Source organism: Scyliorhinus canicula, chromosome 11, assembly GCF_902713615.1.
Source record: "Scyliorhinus canicula chromosome 11, sScyCan1.1, whole genome shotgun sequence".
In the NCBI taxonomy this organism is placed as follows: Eukaryota; Metazoa; Chordata; class Chondrichthyes; order Carcharhiniformes; family Scyliorhinidae; genus Scyliorhinus; species Scyliorhinus canicula.
In genome coordinates, this window is record NC_052156.1 from 157,732,210 (window position 1) to 157,755,147 (window position 22,938).

Below are 22,938 nucleotides of genomic sequence, written 5' to 3' on the forward strand. Positions count from 1 at the left end.
TACAACCCCTGGCACACAGTCCTCTATCCTGGTGGCCAGGATCTTTGCCAGCACCTTGGCATCCACATTAAGGAGAGATATGGGCCTGTATGAACCACACTGCTGGGGGTCCTGGTCCCTCTTTAAGATTAAAGAAATCAGCGCCCGCGACATTGTCGGGGGCAAAGTCCCCCCTTCCCACGCCTCATTAAGTGTCCGCACCAGCAGGGGGCCCACTAGGTCCACAAACTTTTTATAAAACTCCACCGGGAACCCATCCGGCCCGGTGCCTTCCCTGACTGCATCTGCCCGATCCCCTTAACCAGCTCAATCAGCGCCCCCAACCCCTCCACCTGCTCCTCCTGCACCTTCGGGAAAGATAGCCCGTCGAGAAAACTCTCCATTCCCCTCCTCTTCACCGTTGGCTCCGACCGGTACAGTTCCCCGTAAAAGTCCTTGAAGACCTCATTCACCTCTACCCCTTTCCGCACCACATTCCCACTCTTATCTCTCACTCCAGCAATTTCCCTAGTCGCATCCCGCTTGCGGAGCTGATGAGCCAGCATCCTACTCGCCTTTTCACCATGTTCATACACTGCCCCTAGTGCCTTCTTCCACTGTGCCTCCGCCTTTCTAGTGGTCAAGAAATCGAATTTAGCCTGTAGGCTGCGCTTCTCCCCCAACAATCCCTCCTCTGGTGCCTCCGCGTACCTCCTATCTACCTCCAGGATCTGCCCCACCAGTCTATCCCTCTCACTCCTCTCCCTGTGTGCCCGGATGGATATCAGCTCCCCACGAATCACTGCCTTCAGGGCTTCCCAAACCATCCCCACCCGGACCTCCCCGTATCATTCACCTCGAGGTACCCCCAATACTTGCCCCGTACCCTCCTGCACACCTCCTCCTCCGCCAACAACCCACATCCAACCGCCACAACGGGCGCTGGTCCCGCACCTCCCCCACCTCCAACTCCATCCAATGCGGAGCGTGGTCGGAGATTGCAATGGCCGAATATTCGGCCTTCTCCACTCTCGGAATCAGTCCCCTACTCACCACGAAGAAGTCTATCCGAGAATAAACCCTATTGTACATGGGAGAAGAAAGAGTACTCCCGTGCCCTCAGCCTCACAAACCTCCATGGGTCCACCCCTCCCATCTGGTCCATAAACCCCCTCAGCACCTTGGCTGCCGCTGGCCTCCTACCCGTCCTTGAACTGGACCGATCCAGTGAAGGATCCAACACCGTATTGAAGTCCCCCCCCCCATAATCAGACCTCCCGCCTCTAGATCCGGGACACGTCCCAGCATACGCCTCATAAAGCCCGCATCATCCCAATTTGGGGCATACACACTAACAAGTACCACCTTCTCTCCCTGTAGCCTGCCCCTTACCATAACAAACCTACCCCCCTTATCCGCCACCACCTCAGATGTCTCAAACGACACATTTGTCCCCACCAGAATCGCCACTCCCCGGTTCTTCACATCCAACCCGGAGTGGAAAACTTGCCCCACCCACCCTTTCCTTAGACGGACCTGGTCCGCCACCTTCAGGTGGGTCTCCTGAAGCATTGCCACATCTGCCTTTAGCCCCCTCAGATGAGCAAGTACCCTAGAGCGCTTCACCGGCCCATTCAGTCCTCTCGCATTCCAGGTGACCAACCGGATCAGAGGGCGTCCCGCCCCCCTCGACTAGCCATAGCCCGTCGACTAGCCGTAGCCCGTCGACTGCCCGCCCCAGGCCAGCACCCCCCGCCCGACCCAGTCCCCACGGCGACAACACCTCACCTCTGTCCCCCCGGCCCACATCAGCTCCATCCTGACCCTACCAGCAGCAACATTCCCCTCCCCCCCCCCCAGGCTAGGAACCCTCCTAGCCACGAACCGCCTCCATTGACAAAATGGAAATATTTCTTGTGGCAATATAACAAATGATTTTAAAATCTGTAATCAGTAAGGACTGGTTGGACCAAATGGCCTGTTTGTGTGATGTAGACACATCATAACTTTGTGCTCCAACATCTGTCACAGCAACAGTTTAACATTAGCATCTTCTGTTGTTGCGAGTTAAAAAAATAGAGTATCCAATTCTTTCTTTTCCAATTAAGGAGCAATTTTGCGTGGCCAATTCACCCACCCTGCACATCTTTGGGTTGTGGGGTGAGACACACGCAGACACGGGGAGAATGTGCAAACTCCACACAGAGTGTGACCCGGGGCCGGGATTGAATTTGGGTCCTCAGCGCTGTGCCGCTCACTTGTTGAGATTTTTGTTTTGCAGGTATATCATTGTAAAATAATTGAGTCACAATACGTATAGATGCTAATTGAGTGCAACCTGTTTAACTGCTTATTCCACTTGGTAACAAAACTGTTCTTTAAAAATATATTAAAGCAAATCAAACATCGCAGGTAACCTCTATTTTGCCGAGCTTAAAACATTAGCGTACCTTAATATCTAGGCTGCAAAGGCTGACAACGTCATCATCTTTCGCTCGTCGTTTCCTTTTCTTCTGGTGGAAAGAGAAACAAAGTCTTAGCAAGTTTTGCAGTAAATAAGTTTGAAGTACATCAAAAATACCAAATACCTGAGTTAGTCCAGTTCATCCACTAAAAACAGTTGCTGTAACAAGTTACACGCGATACATGCGGCATGATTCACCACATAATGCTGATAAACCTTCAGATTATAAAATGAACAATTTCCTCTCTCCAATATCAATGATCCTATAACTCTTGCAATGCCACAATGTAAATGCTCTTCAATCACATAAAACAATGACATGAATCATTTTTGCAGAAAAAGAGACAAAGTTAAGAACACAAACAGCACAATATTTTGTGTTCATTTTCAAACATTAGGTTCTTTAAATAGTGGGCGGCACGTTGGCGCAGCTGTTAGCACTGCTGCCTCACAGTGCTGAAGTTCCAGGTTCAATCCCAGCCCGGATCACTGTCATGTGGAGTTTGCAGATTCTCCGTGTCTAATGTGGGTCTTGCCCCCACAATCCAAAAATGTGCAATTAGGTGAAGTGGCCACACTAAAATTGCCCCTTAATTGGAAAAAAAAAACAATTGGGTACTCTAAATTTATTTTTTTAAATTAGGTCCTTTAAATTAGGGGAGGTTCAAATGGTTGTTCTTCCGAGCTGAACTACATTGGTAAAATGGATCCTTTCTGTTGACCAAAGATATAGTTCTCCAGCAGTGCCGACTCACCCTATCTTAAAGCTGTCGTCATCCCCAGTTTCATTTCATCCTATGTCTCATCCAATGCCTTAACAAGAAATTTTTTCTCTTTCTTTCAGGTGTTAAAGAACGCAAGCTGCAACAACTCATCGATACTAATGGCCATTCAGGACCCTCCATCCTTTCCACACCCCACAGATCCCATCGCTTGCCGTGTCTTCACTATACCCCCCCGCCCTTCCCCTCTCTGAGACACAACGGGCTGTACTCAGCAAAGGACTCAGCTTCATACCCTTACGCCCCCACCTCAATGAATTTTGGGTTCGACCCTAGCTTTGGCAAAGACTCATCCAGACTTTTTTTTTAAATTTAGAGTTCCCAATTAATTTTTTCCAATTAAGGGGCAATTTAGCATGGCCAATCCACTTAGCCTGCACATCTTTGGGTTGTGGGGGCGAAACCCACGCAAACACGGGGAGAGTGTGCAAACTCCACATGGACAGTGACCCAGAGCCGGGATCGAACCTGGGACCTCGGCGTCGTGAGGCAGCAGGGCTAACCCACTGTGCCGCCCTAGACTCATCCAGACTTGAACATTAACTCCTTTTCTCCCGCCCAGATGCTGTCAACCTGCTGAGATTGTCCAATATTTTTTGTTTTTGATTCAGATTCCACCATCCGCAGTAATTTACTTTTATCGCGGGATATTTCCAATGTTCTCTGTGGAAGTCAACACTTCACAAAAACATTGCCTTGAAGGTACACATCTACGTTCATTCAAAGGCAAGCTTGCCAGGTCACATTGGCTTTTGGTGTCTTAGAGAGCTCTCATCTGACCGCAAATCTCAAAGTGGCACTTATCGTTCCTGACTGTGATCTTTATCCAGCCTGCAGCACATTGACATGTCTGCTTTCTGTCAATAGCCTACTTTTCATTCTTTATATCTATCCCATCACCATTCTCCCAAAGTCCTTTTTCTTAATTTTTATTTTTGCCCCCCTTTTTAAATTACTTTTTCTGTTTCCTTTTTAAAAGAGGACGGGTCACCGGTGGAGTACTTAAAACGGAAATACAACTTTCTTTTGCCCCCACGTGGCGCTATAATCTAAAATAAGGCGATCAAAAATTCTCCAATGTAAGAATACAATCTCAAGATGCTTTCAGTCTTAGTCGCCACAGGCAAAGCACTGCTGGTGGCAAATGTGAGTATCAAGGAGGCACCATTTTGTTTTGGTCACAGGCAGCATTGAGTTTCACAAAATCATGCCATGTCCATCAGGAAAGGGACCATGCTGACTTCCGTTGCGGCTATGCGGAGCTAAGCCGCACGTTCGGCAGCTCCCGCTATTTAGGGACTTTTGGGCCATTTTGAGGGCCCCAAACGGCGCTGTTTCTACGCATCCCGGTGGGGGAAGGTGCCTGCAAGAACTTGCCCCACATTATATGGTGAAAAGGCTGCAGTAACTCCCCCCAAAAAACGGGAGAAGAAAAACAAAATGGCGGCCGGCGCTCCCGCTATTTAAGGACTTTTGGGCCGTTTTGAGGGCCCCAAACGGTGCTGTTTCTACGAATCCCGGTGGGGGAAGGTGCCTGGAAGAACTTGCCCCACACTATATGGTGAAAAAGGCTGCAGTAACTCCCCAAAAAAAACGGGGGAAGAAAAACAAAATGACGGCCGGCGCAACACCCGAGGACTGGTGGAAGTGGGCGCAGGAGCAACAGGCCTCGCTCCTACGTTGTTTTGCTGAGCTGAAGGCTGAGCTGCTGGACTCCATGAATGCAACTACGACCAAGCTGCTTGGGACCCAGGCGGCACAGGAGGAGTCTATTCGGGAGTTGCAGCGGCAGGCCGTTGAAAGAGAGGAGGAGGCCGTGGTCCTCGTTGGGAAAGTGGAGGTGCATGAGGCACTTCATAAAAAGTGGCAGGACCGCTTGGAGGAGCTGGACGTTCGCACGAGGCGAAAGAATCTGAGGATCCTGGGCCTGGCGGTGGGGCTGGAGGGGTCGGATCTCCCGGCGTATGTGACCACGATGTTGAGCTCGTTGATGGGAGCGGGGTCCTTCCATTTGCCCCTGGAGCTCGAGGGAGCGCACAGAGTGATGGTCAGGAGGCCCAAGGCAGGTGAGCCCCCGAGGGCGGTGCTGGTGCGGTTCCACCGATTCAGTGACCGGGAGTGTGTGCTGCGCTGGGCCAAGAAAGAGAGGAGCAGTAAATGGGAGAATTCGGTAGTGAGGATCTACCAGGACTGGAGTGCGGAGGTGGCTAAGCGGCGGGCTTCATGCTAAGCAGGTCAGGTTTGGAATGTTGCAGCCTGCGCGCCTGTGGGTGACATACAAGGACCGGCACCACTACTTCGAGTCCCCGGAGGAGACGTGGGCCTTTGTACAGGCGGAGAAGCTGGACTCGAACTAGGGCCTGGGGACATACTTTGGCCGGCGTTGTTTCCGCTGTGGCTGTTTTGGTCCAACTGTTTCAACTTTTTTCAACTTCGACATGTGTGTTATAGAACATAGAACAGTACAGCACAGAACAGGCCCTTCGGCCCTCGATGTTGTGCCGAGCAATGATCACCCTACTCAAGTCAACGTATCCACCCTATACCAGTAACCAACACCCCTCGCCCCATTAACCTTATTTTTTAGGACACTAAGGGCAATTTAGCATAGCCAATCCACCTAACCCGCACATCTTTGGACTGTGGGAGGAAACCGGAGCACCCGGAGGAAACCCACGCACACACGGGGAGGACGTGCAGACTCCGCACAGTGACCCAGCCGGGAATCGAACCTGGGACCCTGGAGCTGTGAAGCATTTATGCTAACCCACCATGCTACCGTGCTGCCCTAATGTATGCTGGTTTTCTGTTTGCTCTGGTTACGGGTGGGTTTGTTTGTTGGGCATGGTTGTGGGTTAGGTGGGGAGTGTTGGGGGTTTGTGTTCTATATGTTCTCTTCTGTACGGGGCTGGGGATTGAGGGGAAACTGCATTTTGGGGAACTGCGTCAGAAGGGTGGGGTGTGGCAGTGTGAAAGCGCGGGCTTTCCTCTGGTTTCCCGCGCTGTGGGGCGGGGGATGGAGCTTGCGGTGGGGGCGGGGCCTCTACGGGTCTTTTTTCCCGCGGTGCAGCAATGCCAAGGAGGTGTGGCAAGAGGGGGATGACCCCATGCCGGGAGGGGATAGGTTTGGGCGGTAGCTGCCGGGGTCAGCAGAAGTCAGCTGACTCACGGAAGTACCATGGAGGGTGCGTCGCGGCTAGGAGGGGTCCTAGCCTGGGGTGGGGGGGGGGGGGGGGGGGGGGGGGGGGGGATACCGGGTTGCTGCTGGAACGACTAGGAAGGAGCCGATGGGGAAGAGGAGAGGCGCTATCGCCATGGGGAACGGGTCGAGCGGGGTGTGCTGGCCTGGGGCGAACATCTGCCAAGCTATGGCTAGTCGGCGGGGGAGGGGGGCGGGTTGCCCTCTGATCCGGCTGATTACCTGGAACGTGAGGGGGCTGAACGGGCCGGTTAAGAGAACCAGGGTGTTCTCCCATCTAAGGGGGTTGAAGGCGGACGTGGCTATGCTCCAGGAGACCCACCTGAAGGTGGCGGACCAGGTCCGTCTGAGGAAGGAATGGGTGGGGCAGGTTTATCATTGAAGATTGGACGCGAAGAACCGGGGGGTGGCGATTCTAGTGGGGAAGAGGGTGGCGTTTGAGGCGGCTGAGGTGGTGTCGGACAAGGAGGGCAGATATATCATGGTGAGGGGTAGGCTGCAGGGAGAGAAGGTGGTGCTGGTGAACGTATATGCCCCCAATTGGGATGATGCTGGCTTCATGAGGCGATTGTATGGTCGCATCCCGGACCTGGAGGCAGGTGGCCTGATCATGGGGGAGATTTTAACACAGTGCTGGATCCCACACTGGACCGGTCCAGTTCAAGGACGGGTAGGAAACCGGCGGCGGCCAAAGTGCTGAGGGGATACATGGACCAGATGGGAGGGGTGGATCCCTAGAGGTTTGGGAGACCAAGAGCGCGGGAGTATTCCTTTTTCTCTCACGTCCATAGGGTTTATTCCCGGATAGACTTTTTTGTCCTGAGCAGGGGATTGATCCCGAGGGTGCAGGATGCCGAGTATTCGGCCATAGCGATTTCGGACCATGCCCCGCACTGGGTTGATCTGGAGATGGGGGAGGCACGGGACCAGCGTCCGCTCTGGCGGCCTGGATGTGGGGATGCTGGCGGAGGAGGAGGTGTGTAAGAGGGTTCAGAGAAGCATTGAGGGGTATATGGATACCAATGATACGGGGGAGGTCCAGGTGGGGATGGTCTGGGAGGCTCTGAAAGCAGTGATCCGGGGGGAGCTGATCTCCATCCGGGCCCACAGGGAAAGGAGGGAGAGGAAGGAGAGGGAGAGACTGGTGGGAGAGCTTCTGGAGGTGGACAGGAGATATGCGGAGGCACCGGAGGAAGGGTTGCTGGGAGAACGGCGCAGGTTGCAGGCCAATTTTGACTTGTTGACCACCAGAAAGGCGGAGACACAGTGGAGGAGGGCGCAGGGCGCGGTATATGAGTATGGAGAGAAGGCGAGCAGGATGTTGGCGCATCAGCTCCGTAGGCGAGATGCGGCTAGGGAAATTGGGGGAGTGAAGGATGGGGGTGGAAATGTAGTGCAGAAGGGGACAGAAGTAATCGGGGTCTTTAGGGACTTTTACGAGGGATTATACCGGTCAGAACCTCCGAGGGGGAGAGAGGGGATGGAGAGCTTCATGAACAGGCTATGTTTCCCAAGGGTTCAAGAGAGGCTGGTAGAGGGGCTGGGGGCGCCGATAGAGTTGGAGGAGCTAGTCAGGGGGATCGGGCAAATGCAGTCAGGTAAGGCCCCGGGGCCGGACGGGTTCCCGGCAGAATTTAAAAAAAATATGCGGACCTGGTGGGTCCCCTGCTGGTGCGAACTTTCAATGAGGCGTGGGAGGGGGGGGCTTTGCCCCCGACGATGTCGCGGGCACTGATCTCTTTGATCCTAAAACGGGATAAGGACCCCTTGCAGTGCGGATCATATAGGCCGATCTCGCTCCTTAACGTAGACGCTAAGTTGCTGGCGAAGATCCTGGCTACCAGGATAGAGGATTCTGTGCCAGAGGTAATTCATGAAGGTCAGACAGGATTTGTCAAGGGGCGGCAGCTCAACACGAATGTGCGGAGACAGCTCAATGTTATCATGATGCCGGCAGTGGAGGGGGAGGCGGAGATAGTGGTGGCGCTGGACGCAGAGAAAGCGTTTGATAGAGTTGAGTGGGGGTACCTGTGGGAGGTGCTGGAGAGGGTTGGATTTGGGGAGGGATTCATCAAATGGGTGAGGCTGCTTTACGTGGCGCCGATGGCGAGTGTAGTCACAAATGGAAGGAGATCGGAGTATTTTAGGCTGTATCGTGGGACCAGGCAGGGGTCCCCCCTGCTCTTTGCACTGGCGATTGAACCACTGGCCATGGCGTTGAGGGAGTCAGGGACGTGGAGGGGTCTGGTGCGGGGTGGGGAGGAGCACCGGGTATCGCTGTATGCGGACGACCTGCTGTTATATGTGGCGGACCCAGAGGGGGGAATGCCGGGGGTGATGGAGCTGTTAGCGGAATTTGGGGGCTTCTCGGGCTATAAGCTAAACTTAGGAAAGAGCGAGGTATTTGTAGTTCACCCGGGAGATCAGGAGGAGGGAATTGGGAGGCTCCCCTTCAGGAGGGCAGTGAAGAGTTTCAGGTACCTGGGGGTGCAGGTGGCCAGGAGTTGGGGGGCTCTTCATAAGCTTAACTTCACCAGACTAGTGGAACAGATGGAGGAGGAATTTAAAAGGTGGGACATGGTGCCGCTATCGCTGGCGGGCAGAGTGCAATCCGTCAAAATGACGGTTCTCCCGAGGTTCTTGTTCCTCTTCCAGTGCTTGCCCATCTTTATCCTTAGGGCCTTTTTTAAAAGGGTGACCAGCAGTATCATGGGATTTGTTTGGGCGCATGGCACCCCGAGGGTGAAGAGGGTTTTCTTGGAGCGGAGTAGAGATGGGGGGGGGGGGGGGGGGGGGGGGGGGGCTGGCGTTGCCCAACCTCTCGGGGTACTACTGGGCGGCCAACGTGTCGATGGTGCGTAAGTGGGTGATGGAGGGGGAGGGGGCAGCATGGAAACGGATGGAGAGAGCGTCCTGTGGGGATACAAGCTTGGGGGCCCTGGTAACGGCGCCGTGGCCGCTCCCTCCCACGAGGTATACCACGAGTCCGGTGGTGGCGGCTACCCTCAAGATTTGGGGGCAGTGGAGGCGACATAGGGGAGAAGTGGGGGGCTCGATGGAGGCTCCGTTAAGGGGGAACCATAGGTTCGTCCCGGGGAACATGGATGGGGGATTTCGGGGATGGTATAGAGCGGGCATTAGACAACTGAGGGACCTGTTTATCGACGGAAAGTTTGCGAGCCTGGGGGAGTTGGAGGAGTAATTTGGGCTCCCGCCGGGAAACATGTTTAGATATCTGCAGGTAAAGGCATTTGCTAGACGGCAGGTGGAGGGATTCCCTGCGCTCCCCGCGAGGGGGGTGAGTGACAGGGTGCTCTCGGGGGTCTGGGAGGGGAAGATATCCGATATCTACAAGTTTATGCAGGAGGTGGAAGAGGCGTCAGTAGAGGAGCTGAAAACAAAGTGGGAGGGGGAACTGGGGGAACAGATTGAAGACGGGACATGGGCTGATGCCCTGGAGAGGGTAAATTCTTCCTCCTCGTGTGCGCGGCTTAGCCTCATCCAATTCAAGGTGCTGCATAGGGCCCACATGACTGGCACGAGGATGAGTAGGTTCTTTGGGGGTGAAGATAGGCGTGTCAGGTGCTCGGGGAGGCCAGCGAACCATGCCCATATGTTCTGGGCATGCCCGGCATTGGAGGAGTTCTGGAAGGGGGTGGCGAGGACGGTGTCAAGGGTGGTGGGATCCAGGGTCAAGCCAGGATGGGGACTCGCGATCTTTGGGGTTGGGGTAGAGCCGGGAGTGCAGGAGGCGAAAGAGGCCGGTGTGCTGGCCTTTGCGTCCCTAGTAGCCCGGCGAAGGATTTTGCTACAATGGAAGGACGCGAGGCCCCCAAGCGTGGAGACCTGGATCAATGACATGGCGGATTTCATCAAGCTTGAGAAGGTTAAATTCGCCCTGAGAGGATCGGTGCAAGGGTTCTTTAAACGGTGGCAACCTTTCCTCGACTTTCTGGCTCAACGATAGGGTACTGGGACAGTAGCAGCAGCAACCCAGGGGGGTGGGGGGGACGTTGATTCTGTTTGCTTATTTTATTTAAATTTGATTTATTTAATTTTAATTTATGGTTAAGTTCTCTTGTTGGGGGGGGGGGGGGGGGGGTGGAGTGTGATACATGTGATGTTACGGTATGGGGGGAATTGTGGGTGTTATGGGGCTGTTAGTTGCATATTACTGCTTGTTGCTATACTTGTTATATTTTTATATTTTCTGTAAAAAATTCCAATAAAAATTATTTTAAAAAAAAGGAAAGGGACCATGCTAAAGTGTTTAGTCCCTCAAACTGTGTGCCACTCTTGGGCCTGGATGGATAACCTAACAATAAAATGCCAATTCACATCAAATTGAAAAGCACACACTATTTTTATTGCCACTAATTGATCAGTAAGAGCTTTGATCCTGCGAGTACAGGGAACAAAGGTGCTACATTTATATTCAAATTTGTACGGTTAGAAATTTCCTCAAAGCTCAGGACTCAGCACTCCAGGGCAGCACAGTTTCATAGTGGTTAGCACTGTTGCTTCACAGCCCCAGGGTATCAGGTTCGATTCCTGCTTGGGTCACTGTCTGTGCGGAGTCTGCACATTTTCCGTGTCTACGTGGGTTTCCTCCAGGTGCTCCGGTTTCTTCCCACACGTCCTGAAAGATGAGCCGTTAGATAATTTGGACATTCTGAATTCTCCTTCCGTGTACCCAAAATAGGCGCTGGAATGTGGCGACTCGGGGATTTTCACAGTAACTTAATTGCCGTATTAATGTAAGCCCACTTGGGACATTAAAGATTATTATTATTAAAAAACCTCACTGGCAGAAACAACTGCTTTCCCAACAAGGGAACAAAAAAGTGCCACGTGTCAGACAGAGGACCTTCAGTACTAATAGATGTGATTGTTCAATTTAAATTTTTCGCTGTGAACTTCAATTGGTTATGCACTTATCATTGACCATTGATTTTTAAAAATAAATTTAGAGTACTCAATTCATTTTTTCCAATTAAGGGGCAATTTAGCATGGCCACTCCACCTAGCCTGCACACCTTTGGGTTGTGGGGGTGAAACCCACGCAAACACAGGGAGAATGTGCAAACTCCACACGGACATTGACCCAAAGCCAGGATCGAACCTGGGACCTCAGCGCCAGGAGACAGCAGGGCTAACCCACTGCACGACTGTGCTGCCCATCATTGACCATTGATAAAGGCAGCCCTGAGGTTCTCTCTAAAATTCAGATTTTTTACCCCCAAGTATTCTAAACTATTTCACAAGCAATCGTAAATGTCACCGTAGACTCAAACATCAGGGAAACTGAAAATGTTTGATGGGTGCTCACATGAAAGATTTCTGTACCCACATCATTATATCCTTAGCTGATGCTCCTAATGACTGAACGGAGTTTCGATTTCTTGTTCTGTATTTTTCCAAGACAATAAGTTTCTTTTTATGCCATGAAAGTGAATCCATTCTTACTGTTGGTTGGATTGAAAGCAGAGTGCAGACATAAACAGGAAGAGACATCGACAGCAATATTTTAACAAAGAAAATTTAAAAATTGATGTCAAAGATAAAAGCAAATTACTGCGGATTCTGGAATCTGAAACAAAAACAGAAAATACTGGACAATCTCAGCAGGTCTGACAGCATCTGTGGGGTGAAAAGGGAGCTAATGATTCAAATCTGGATGACTCTTTGTCAAAGACAAATTTGTTTAAAATTAATATCCCAAGTCTGCAGAGAAAAATCTTATTTTTTTTAAATTAAGAGTTCCCAATTCATTTATTCCAATTAAGGGGCAATTTCACGTGGCCATGCCACCTACCCTGCACATCTTTGCATTGCGAGGGCGAAACCCACGCAAACACGGGGAGAATGTGCAAACTCCACACGGACCGTGACCTGCAGAGAAAAGTCTGATCTGTGTCTTGCACTTACTTGAGCCGCACCTTATCGTAACAAACCAGACTGAAACATTAGCTCTGTTCTCTCTCCACAGATGCTATCAGACCTGCTGCCTTTGTTCAGAATTTTCTGTTTTTGCTTCAGATTCCAGGATCTGCAGTAATTTGCTTTTATCATAGATTTTGGATTCTATTTTGTCCAGCAAAGAGCAACATATTTTCAAACCATTAATTTTAAGTAATTACAAGTCCTTCGTAAGCTCATTTATGCACAGAGCAGGTTCCCACGGTTGCAATGCGAACAGCATTAGTTACCCATCACATTTCGAGTGGATACACAAAATGGATTTCACACCAAATGCAGTTACATGCAAAGTAACGGAGGAAGAATTTCAAAGCGCCAGCAACAATGTGTTAAAATCCTTATTTGCTCAGCTGCATTGGGAAAAAGCGAACCTGCTGCTTGGAACATCAAGCTTCCTCATAAAGAATACCTTGTAAACACAAAGTGCGAATTTATTACTTGCCTGATTCTTATTTCAAGTAGTGAGATACGCCTCCAATTACCAGAAGTGCAGTTATAGTAAGATTCCAAACAGCAGGAAAGCCTCATTTAATATTTATCTAATGTAACACCTCTGAAAGCAAATTGGAAAGTGCACGAGTCAAATCTAACACCTCAGAATTAGCTGAAGTGCAAATGGGTTTGTCAGTGACGGCCCTAAATGAAAATGTGAATGAAGTAGTGAAGTAGCCCTGTAAAGCAAAAAAGCAATGACAAACAACCCGTGATGTGAAATGCTATTGATTAGGAAAACAGACCTACAATCATGCAGTATTATGGTGCATTTATAATACTGTACTTTTGTTAATAACATTAATGATTCCAGCTGCACAAAAATAACAGTTTTCCTCATTATTGCTGTCAGAGAATCATACAGCACAATAGGCAGCCATCTGGCCCATTTTATTTGTGCTGACTCTGTGCAGGTTAACAATTGGTCTCATTCCCTTGTTCTTTACCGTAATGCTGTAAATTTCTCCTTTTCAGCTACATATCACATTGGCTCTTAAAAGCACAGACTGAATTTCTTGCATCACTATTGTTGTTACTGTGTTTCATTACTCACTACATTAAAAAGTTTTTTACCAATTATTTTAAATCTGTTCCCAAGCCACTGATGGCAGTACTCAACTGCACACAAAACACTGTTTTCGAGCACAGGCATGTTGAATGCAGTCAGCCTGCATAGACCAAAAAAGTGTAGTTTCTGTATGCTGACAGACACTGACCAACCAGAGGGACAAACGAGTATTTTCTTTCTCATCTTCACCAGGATGTTGCCTGGTCTGGAGGATGCTCACTACGCGGAGAGACTCAATAGACACTATTTTCATCAGAAAGACAGAGGTTGAGGGGTGACCTGATAGAGGTTTACAAGATTATGAGGGGCATGGATCGAGTGGATGGGCGGGCACTCTTCCCCAGGGTGGAGGGGTCAGTCACCAGGGGGCATAGGTTTAAGGTCCGTGGGGCAAAGTTTAGAGGAGATGTGCGAGGCAGGTTTTTTACGCAGAGGGTGGTGAGTGCCTGGAACACGTTGCCAGGGGAGGTTGTGGAGGCAGATACATTAACGGCATTCAAAAGGCATCTCGACAAATACATGGATAGGATGGGTATGGAGGGATACGGCACAAGGAAGTACTAAGGGTTTTGGCCAAGGGTGGTATCATGACCGGTACAGGCTTGGGAGTGCCGAATGACCTGTTCTTGTGCTGTATTGTTCTTTGTTCTTTACCCAAATTCCTCAAGGACACGGAATCATTCTGAGAGCTGAATTGGTGAGACCCAAACACCTTGAAACAGTGTTTGATCTAACTGACAAATAGGCAGAGCTTGTCATTGCTATTTGACTGTCAGGTGGATCTCAATCAATCCAATTCTGTCCTCATCCAATTCACATCATTAATAATAATAACAATAATAATCTTTATTGTCACAAGTAGGCTTACATTAACACTGCAATGAAATTACTGTGAGAAGGCCTGAATCGCCACACTTTGGCACTTTCGGGGACATCTTTCGGGACTTGTGGGAGGAAACCAGAGCACCCGGAGGAAACCCACGCAGACACGGGGAGAACGTGAAGACTCCGCATAGACAGTGGCCCAAGCCGGGAATCGAACCTGGGACCCTGGTGCTGTGAAGCAAGAACGTGCTACCTTGCCGCCCAATGATCTTTACCAAAGTTTGGGACTATTTACGCTTTGTTTAATAGCAGGCCAAATTTGAGATTCAAGATAAAAGCACAATATTGCAGATGCTGGAAATCAGAAATAAAAACAGAAAATGCTGGATAAACTCAGCAGGTCTGGTAGCGTCTGTGGAGAGAGAAACGGATTTAACGTCAAGTGCACATGACCCTTCTACAGAACTGAAGAGTGATAGAAATGTAATGAAGTATATAGTTGGAGGGGGGGATGGGGCAGGATGGAAGGTCAGGGATAGGTCAGAGCTAAGGCGAGATTGACAAAGATGTCACTGACATAAGATGAAGGAGGTGTTAATGGTACCATTAACGACTGCAGAACTGGTAATAGTGGCATAAAGGTACAGTAGCAGAATATGTTAAGAGAAGGACAAAGATCAGTGCTCATTGGGAGAAAAACTGAAAAACATGGGTCAGATGGATGTTTGGGGAAGGGATGGGGTTGTTTTGTGTCAAGCCAAGAGAACCAAGAAATAGGGTGGCATTTGGCGCAGTGGTTAGCACTGGGACTGTGACGATGATGACCTGGGTTTGAACCCTGGCCCTGGGTCACTGTCCATGTGGAATTTGCACATTCTCCCCATGTCTGCATGGGTTTCACCCCCACAACCCAACTATGTGCAGGCTACGTGCATTGGCCACGCTAAATTGCCCCTTAATTGGGAAAAAATACAGCCTCACGGCGCCGAGGTCCAAGGTTCGCTCCCGGCTCTGGGTCACTGTCCGTGTGGAGTTTGCACATTCTCCCCATGTTTGCGTGGGTTTCGTCCCCACAACCTAAAGATGTGTACGGTAGGTGGATTGGCCACGCTAAATTGCCCCTGAATTAAAAAAATTAATTGGGTACTCTAAATTTAAAAAAAATATCAAAAGAAAATTGGGAAAAAATAATTTGGTACTCTTAAAAAAAAAATTTGAACCAAGAAACAAAGCGTCAAGATGGAGGGACATTCTCCCCGTGTTTGTGTTACTGCTGCTTCCGGGGAGGGAAAAATTGGGGATATATACAAGTGGCTGGGGGTAGCAGGGAGGTGAGCGGGTGAAGATCAAGGAGAAATTAGAAGCGGAGTTGGAAATGGAGATCAATTGGGGAGTATGGAGTGAGGCACTGTGAAGGGTAAACGGGACCTCCTTCTGTGCAAGGATGAGCCTGATACAGTTTAAGGTGGTGCACAGTGCATTTGACTAGGGTGAGAATGAGTGGGTTCTTTCAGGGGGTAACAGATGAGTGTGAGAGGTGTGGGCAGGGGCCAGCGAATCACACGCACATGTTTTGGGGTTGCGAAAAATTGGGAAGATTCTGGGCGGTGTGTTTGCGGTCTTAGCCAGGATAGTGGAGGAGGAGGTGGATGCGGACCCTTTGGTGGCGATATTTGGGGTTTCAGAGAAGCCGGAACTCATGGAGAGGAGGAAGGCCGATTTTGTGCCCTTCGTCTCTCTGATTGCACGGCAGCAAATTTTGCTGGAGTGGCAGTTGGCATCACCACCTGGAGTAGCGGCATGGTTGGGTGACCTTAGGATGGTATGTGGTGCAGTGGATAGCACTGGGACTGCGACGCTGAGGACCTGGGTTTGAATCCCACCCCTCGGTCACTGTCCGCGTGGAGTTTGCACAATTTCCCCATGCCTGCGTGGGTTTCACCCCCACAACCCAAATATGTGCAGGTTAGGTAGATTGGCCATGCTAAATTGCTCCTTAGTGTCCAAAAAGGTTGGGTGGGGTTACTGGGTTACAGGGGTAGGGTGGAGGTATGGGCCAATGCAGACTCAATGGGTTGAATGGCCTCCTTCTGCACATTCTATGATTCTACGCTTAATGAATTAGTAACAGGGATTAGTCACTAGAAGGATGATGGGGAAAGATAGAAGATTCCCCTCTCACCCCATAATTACCATATGACAATATTAGAATGTGAAACCTGGAAATGGGACAAGTATTTGAGGAGAAAAATATAGGATACAGAGAAAACACAAAAAATTAGAATACATACTTTGATGTGAAGTGCACCAAGCACAGGCTGATCATCTCTCACAGTGCAAGAAATTCTATGATTCGAAGAAAGAAATGAAATGCATAGACTCAAAAACTTACATTTCTGTATCATAAGAACACGGGACAAAAAAAACTTGAACAGCCCGTTGAGCCTGCTCTGCAGTGAGGCATCTAATAACACCTTGTAGGGCAAAGAGTAAGAGGAAGGAAGCCGAGGGTGGCACAGTGGGTTAGCACTGCTGCCTCACAGCTCTAGGGACCCGGGTTCGATTTGCGGCTTGGGTCACTGTCTGTGCGGCGTCTGCAGGTTCTCCCCGTGTCTGCGTGGGTTTCCTGCGGGTGCTCCGGTTTCCTCCCACAGTCCAAATATGTGCAGGTTAGGTAGATTGGCCATGCTAAATTGCTCCTTAGTGTCCAAAAAGGATGGGTAGGGTTACTATGTTGCAGGGATAGGATGGAGGTGTGGGCCAATGCAGACTCGATGGGACGAATGGCCTCCTTCTGCACTGTATATTCTATGATTCTACACTTAATGAATCAGTAACAGGGATTAGTCACTAGTAGGATGATGGGGAAAGATAGAAAATTCACCTCACCCCATTACCACCAAATGACAATATTAGAATGTGGAACCTGGAAATGGGACAAGTATTTGAGGAGAAAAATATAGGATACAGTGAAAACACAAAACATTAGAATAAATACTTTGATGTGAAGTGCACCAAGCACAGGCTGATCACCTCTCACAGTGCAAGAAATTCTATGATTCTAAGAAAGAAATGAAATGTATAGACTCAAAAACTTACATTTCTGTATCATAAGAACACGGACAAAAAAACTTGAACAGCGCGCTGAGCCTGCTCTGCAGTGAGGCATCTAATAACACCTTGTAGGGCAAAGAGTAAGAGGAAGGAAGCCGAGGATGGCACAGTGGTTAGCACTGCTGCCTCACAGCTCTAGGGACCCAAGTTCAATTCCAGCCTTAGGTGACCGTGTGGAGTTTGCACTTTCCCCCTGTGTCTTCATGGGTTTCCTCCGGCTGCTCCGGTTTCCTCTCAGTCCAAAGATGTGCAGGTTAGGTGGATTGGCCATGCTAAATTACCCCCTTAGTGTCCAAAGGGTTAGGTGGGGTTACAGGGAGAGGGTGGGATTGTGGGCTTAAGTAGGGTGCTGTTTCCAAGGGCCGCTGCAGACTCGATGCGCCAAATGGCCTCGTTCTGCACTGTAAATTCTATGATTCTATGAATGCAGCTATCTATCAGTCACCATGAGCCAGCAAACTCCCCTGTTATGTTCGATACTCAGACGAAACCAAGTTACATACACTGTTATAGGGGCAGGAGATCTGTCACAGATTATCTGTCTACTTAACTGGGAATGTTTGTGCTGTGAGAAGTCTCAGTTGTTGAAATAATGATAGTATCGCATCAGAAACTGAATGGCAGCATTGTCCCAACTCCAGAGATAAGTTGATCACACTGAAACTGCCGTAGGCTTTTTTATTCAATCTACACAATGGTAGGCCCACAGAAGCTCAAGGCACAAGTCATTTATATTCACACTTTTGCATTAAACACAGCAGCAAGTGGAGGTGAAATAACAGCACCCCAAGGAGACCAAAAAACAACCCAGTATTTTATTAAACACCCAACATGTTTGACACATGCCGCATGACAACCAGTTTGTTTAAACTATTCAATTGTGGCACAGCACTAACCAGCATGCTTCAATGCATGGAAATTCTGCTGACATTACTTGCTCGTTTATTTGATTTAAGCTTGATCAGTCTTTGAATTGAATTTACTCCCACTTTTCTGATCAATTTATTTATTTGAGGGCAACACGGTGGCGCAGTGGTTAGTACAGCAGTCTTAAGGCACCGAGGTTCCAGGTTCGATCCCGGCTCGGGTCACTGTCCGTGTGGAGTTTGCACATTCTCCCCGTGTTTGCGTGGGTTTCACCCCCACAACCCAAAGATGTGCAGGGTAGGTGGATTGGCCACACTAAATTGCCCCTTAATTGGAAAAAATTAATTGGGCACTCTAAATTTATTTTAAAAAACAAAAAACTCCCCTGGCTGAAAACACAGTAATTCCTCAGGGACTCCCTCTAGTCAAACAGCAGTGTATTAGCCCGAGGGAGGCACGGTGGCACTGTGGTTAGCACTGTTGCCTCATAACGCTGAGGACCCGGGTTCGATCCCGGCCCCGGGTCACTGTCCGTGTGGAGTTTGCACATTCTCCCCGTGTTGGCATGGGTCTCACCCCCACAACCCAAAAAATGTGCAGGGTATGTGAATTGACCACGCTAAATTGCCCCTTAGTTGGAATAAAAATTGGGTACTCTAAACTTATTTTTAAAACGCAGTGCATTAGCCCAGGCTTTTACGAAGGTCAATTTCACCTCTGGCTGCTAAAAGCTTTCTGGATCTTGCAAAACAAGATTCTTCTAAAAATATGCCCACTGCAGTTAAACACATTCTAACCCAGGCATTTGATCCTTTACCAAATGTTTGTAACGCAATATCTCTAAAATCTTGCACTCGTCACAAAAGTTACATAATTGTCAATAGTTAACATTTTGAGCGAAAAAACCTTGTGTCATTTAAAAAAAAAATTTGAGTACCCAATTCATTTTATTTTCCAATTATGGGGCAATTTAGCATGGCCAATCCACCTACCCTGCACGTCTTTGGGTTGTAGGAGCGAAACCCACGCAAACACGGGGAGAATGTGCAAAGTCCACATGGACAGTGACCCAGAGCCAGGATCGAACCTGGGACCTCGGTGCCATGAGGCAGCAATGCTAACCACTGTGCCACCGTGTTGCCCTGAAAAAAAGCAGACTTGACCAACAAAAATGTTCTACCTTGGGACAGGTCCAAGTAACGTTTGTGCTGCACATGTAGGAATGGCCATCTGTAGCAAACGAGAATCTTACCATCTCTCTTGCCATTCAACAGAATTTCCATTGCAGAACCCTGCCACAAAAAAGTTACCATTGACCAAAAACATATTGGACCAGCCACGAAAATACTGTGGCTGCAAGAGCAGGTTAGAGGTTTGGGATTCTGTGGCAAGTAACTTACTCTTGACTCTTCAGAGTTTGCCTATCTACAAACCGTAAGAAGTCTCACAACACCAGGTTAAAGTCCAACATGTTTGTTTCAAACACTAGCTTTCGGAGCACTGCTCCTTCCTCAGGTGAATGAAGAGTTCCAGAAACATACATATATATATATATATATATATAGACAAATTCAAAGATGCCAGACAATGCTTAGAATGCGAGCATTTGCAGGGAATTAAATCTTTACAGATCCAAAGATAGGGGTAACCCCAGGTTAAAGAGGCGTGAATTGTCTCTAGCCACATCATACAAACTGTAAACCATAGGTTCAGGGAATATTCTCCACTTGCCTGGCTAAGTGCAGCTCTAACAACACTTACTTAGTAAATTCAACACCATCCAGGGCAACCACCTGGAACACTCCCAGTTCCCCTACTACAGTGCCTGCTTCCCATGTCCTTTTGGAATTGCTCCCTCTGCTGACATAAGTTGAAACAAGTACTAATGCTTATAGAGGAGCCAAGTACCACCACTGTTGCAACTTCCATCAATTCTTACATTAAATGATAGCAATCACACAAAGAAAGCAAACCTTTATAAAAGCAGCTATTGTGCATCACAATAGAAGACACACTTACCAAAGTAAAATCCCAAGGTCCCGGGGTCAGAAAGGTGAAGGAACTTCCTCGTCGGAGAGGAGGCCTGCAAAACAAAGTTCATGGGAATATTTGTCATTAGACTTGACATGATCCAGTTAGAAGATCCCAATATTTTACAAATGGTGTGATTGGAGCTGGAAAAATCTACACAAAATTCAACAGTGTTCAAACCTAGATATTGCAGAATTTATTTTACCCAATTCATTGTTTCCAATTTAGGGGCAATTTAGTGTGGCCAATCCACCTAGCCTGCACAGCTTTGGGTTGTGGGGGGGAAACCCACGCAGACACGGGGAGAATGTGCAAACTCCACACGGACAGTGACCCAGAGCCGGGATCAAATCTGGGACCTCGGTGCCGTGAGGCAGCAGGGCTAACCAACTGCACTACCATGCTGCCCGAGATTTAGCCAATATGACATTAGCTGTTGAAGAAATTACTTGGTTGACAGAGGTCCTTCTAAATACTATCTGATATCTGCAAAGATAAGAACAACTTTACATACAAGACGGGGAGGCATGAGGCGCAGCGGATAGCACTGGGACTGTGGCACTGAGGACCCGGGTTTGAATCCTGGCCCTAGGTCACTGTCCGTGTGGAGTTTGCACATTCTCCACATGTTTGCGTGGGATTCACCCCCAGAACCAAAAGATGTGCTGGTTAGGTGGATTGACCATGCTAAATTGCCCCTTAATAAGAAAAGAATAATTGGGTACTCTAAATTTATATTAAAAAAACTTTACATACAAGGCTAATAACAACTGCAATTTGAGCACGAGTATTTCTGGGTTTAAAATTGGCACTTTGTAATGCTTCATTCACATGTTCACATAGCAACATATCCACCTGTCTCACATCAATTATTACTTTCTTGTCAGTCCAATGGGGAATTAAAAGCCCTTTTCAAAGTTGACTTAAACAGATTTCATTCAGATTTCACATTGCTAACCCTAATCTTCAAACAACACAACTGTTCTGGTCATAATATCGCATGACAACTTTGTTTTTTGCGAATGAAGGAGCCCAGACAATTGGGATTCTCTTTAGAAAACACAGAAATAAATAAGCAAGCAGGAGGCCGCCATTTGGTCCCTTGAGCCTTCTCCACCATTCATTATGATCATTGCTAATCATCCAACTCAGTTAACCTGCTCCCACTTTCCCCCATATCCTTTGATCCTATAGATACATCAAAAAATAAGAGTAGGTGTAGGCCTATTTTTATTTTAAACATAAACAAATTTGTATTTTAAAAAAATTTGAATATCCCTTATAAGACTTCAGGCAGTTCGTCATTTCAACTTCACTTGAACAAGAATTCAATTTTGGAAGCTGGTACCTCAGAGGAGTGCAGTCAGAGCCAAGCTTCTGGCACTACAAATGGCTTGACTGTACGGGGTGGGGGGGGGGCAAAAGGGGGAGGGTGAAAAGTCAGAGGTCATGGTACATGTCAGTACAGGTACAATGTAGGGTGAGGTCTTGCATCAGGAATTGGTCAGAGCTCTAGGCATTAAATTAAAAAGCTGGACCTTTCCTGGTGCCACGTGCTAGTGACTATAGAAATAGGAAAATAGGGCAGCTCAATGTGTGGCTCAAGAGTTGGAGCAGGAGGGAAGGTTTTAGATTATTGGATGACTGGAACCGTTTCTGGGGACAGTGGGACATGTACAAAAGGGACAGTCTGTACCTGAACCACACTGGGACCAACATCCTTGCAGGTAGTTTTTCTAGTGCTGTTGGGAGGAGTTTAAACTAGTTTGACAGGGCTATGTTGAATATCAAGAAATTAAGATAAAGCTGGATGATCTTTACTTTAATACTAGGAGTGTAATTGGTAAGGCTGATGAGTTAAGGGAGTGGACTGACATATGGAATTGTGACATTGTTGCCATCACAGAGACATGGTTACAGGAAGAGCACGACTGGCAACTTACCATTCCAGGATGTAGGATCTTTAGGAGAGACAGAGGAGGGCGTAAAAACTGAGGTGGTTGTCATGATATACACACAGGTATATGATGGTGCACAGACAGGCAGTGATTGACACACAGGATGACCAGTGAACACACAGAACACAGCAGCCAATCACCAGACAGGACACGACCACTATAAAGCCAGAGGGCACTAGTTTTCCTGCTCTCTCGGGATCCAGCCTCTGAGACAGTCAGAGCTAGTGAGCAGCAACTAGAACATACACCATGTGGCAGTAAGATAGTCTGGTCAGGTTAGCCTCAGGTCTCCAGTCAAGTCAGCATAGTGTCAACCCACAGTTTAAGTATGTATGATAGTTAAGAGTTCAATAAAATCGAGTTGCATTTCTTCAAGTTTTGGAAGCCTGTCTCTCTCACTGCTGCAGTAAACGCAGTCCTCGCAGACCCAGCTTACCCAACACATCAGTGGTGTTGCACTGTAGCCACCTGGGATGGCCACTTCCAGAATGCAAAATGGATGATCGCAATGACTGTAGGGAAATATAGACAATGTCAGGAAAGCAAGCAGGCACAGAGCCTGGATGCTTATTGAGAAGGCAACTCCCAGACAAGACTGAAACTGTAAGGCAATTAGCATATTGATGGCCCATCTCTGGGAACAAAGGAATGACACTCAAGTAACCGATACTGTTTCAGAC

At 48.5% G+C, this 22,938-nt stretch overlaps 1 protein-coding gene across 2 annotated transcripts in view; it reads right to left on the reverse strand.

The window, feature by feature from the left end:
• Positions 1-22,938, reverse strand: part of net1 (neuroepithelial cell transforming 1) — a 152,436-nt gene that overhangs the window by 75,935 nt on the left and 53,563 nt on the right. Inside the window, exons 3-4 of one of the 2 annotated variants that reach the window (XM_038811851.1) lie at positions 20,289-20,352; positions 2,430-2,492 (exon numbers count right to left, since the gene is read on the reverse strand). In XM_038811851.1, the coding sequence (XP_038667779.1) occupies positions 2,430-2,492; positions 20,289-20,352 (127 nt within the window). The remainder of the gene's footprint in view (positions 1-2,429; positions 2,493-20,288; positions 20,353-22,938) is intronic. The other variant, XM_038811852.1, reaches the window with a different exon arrangement.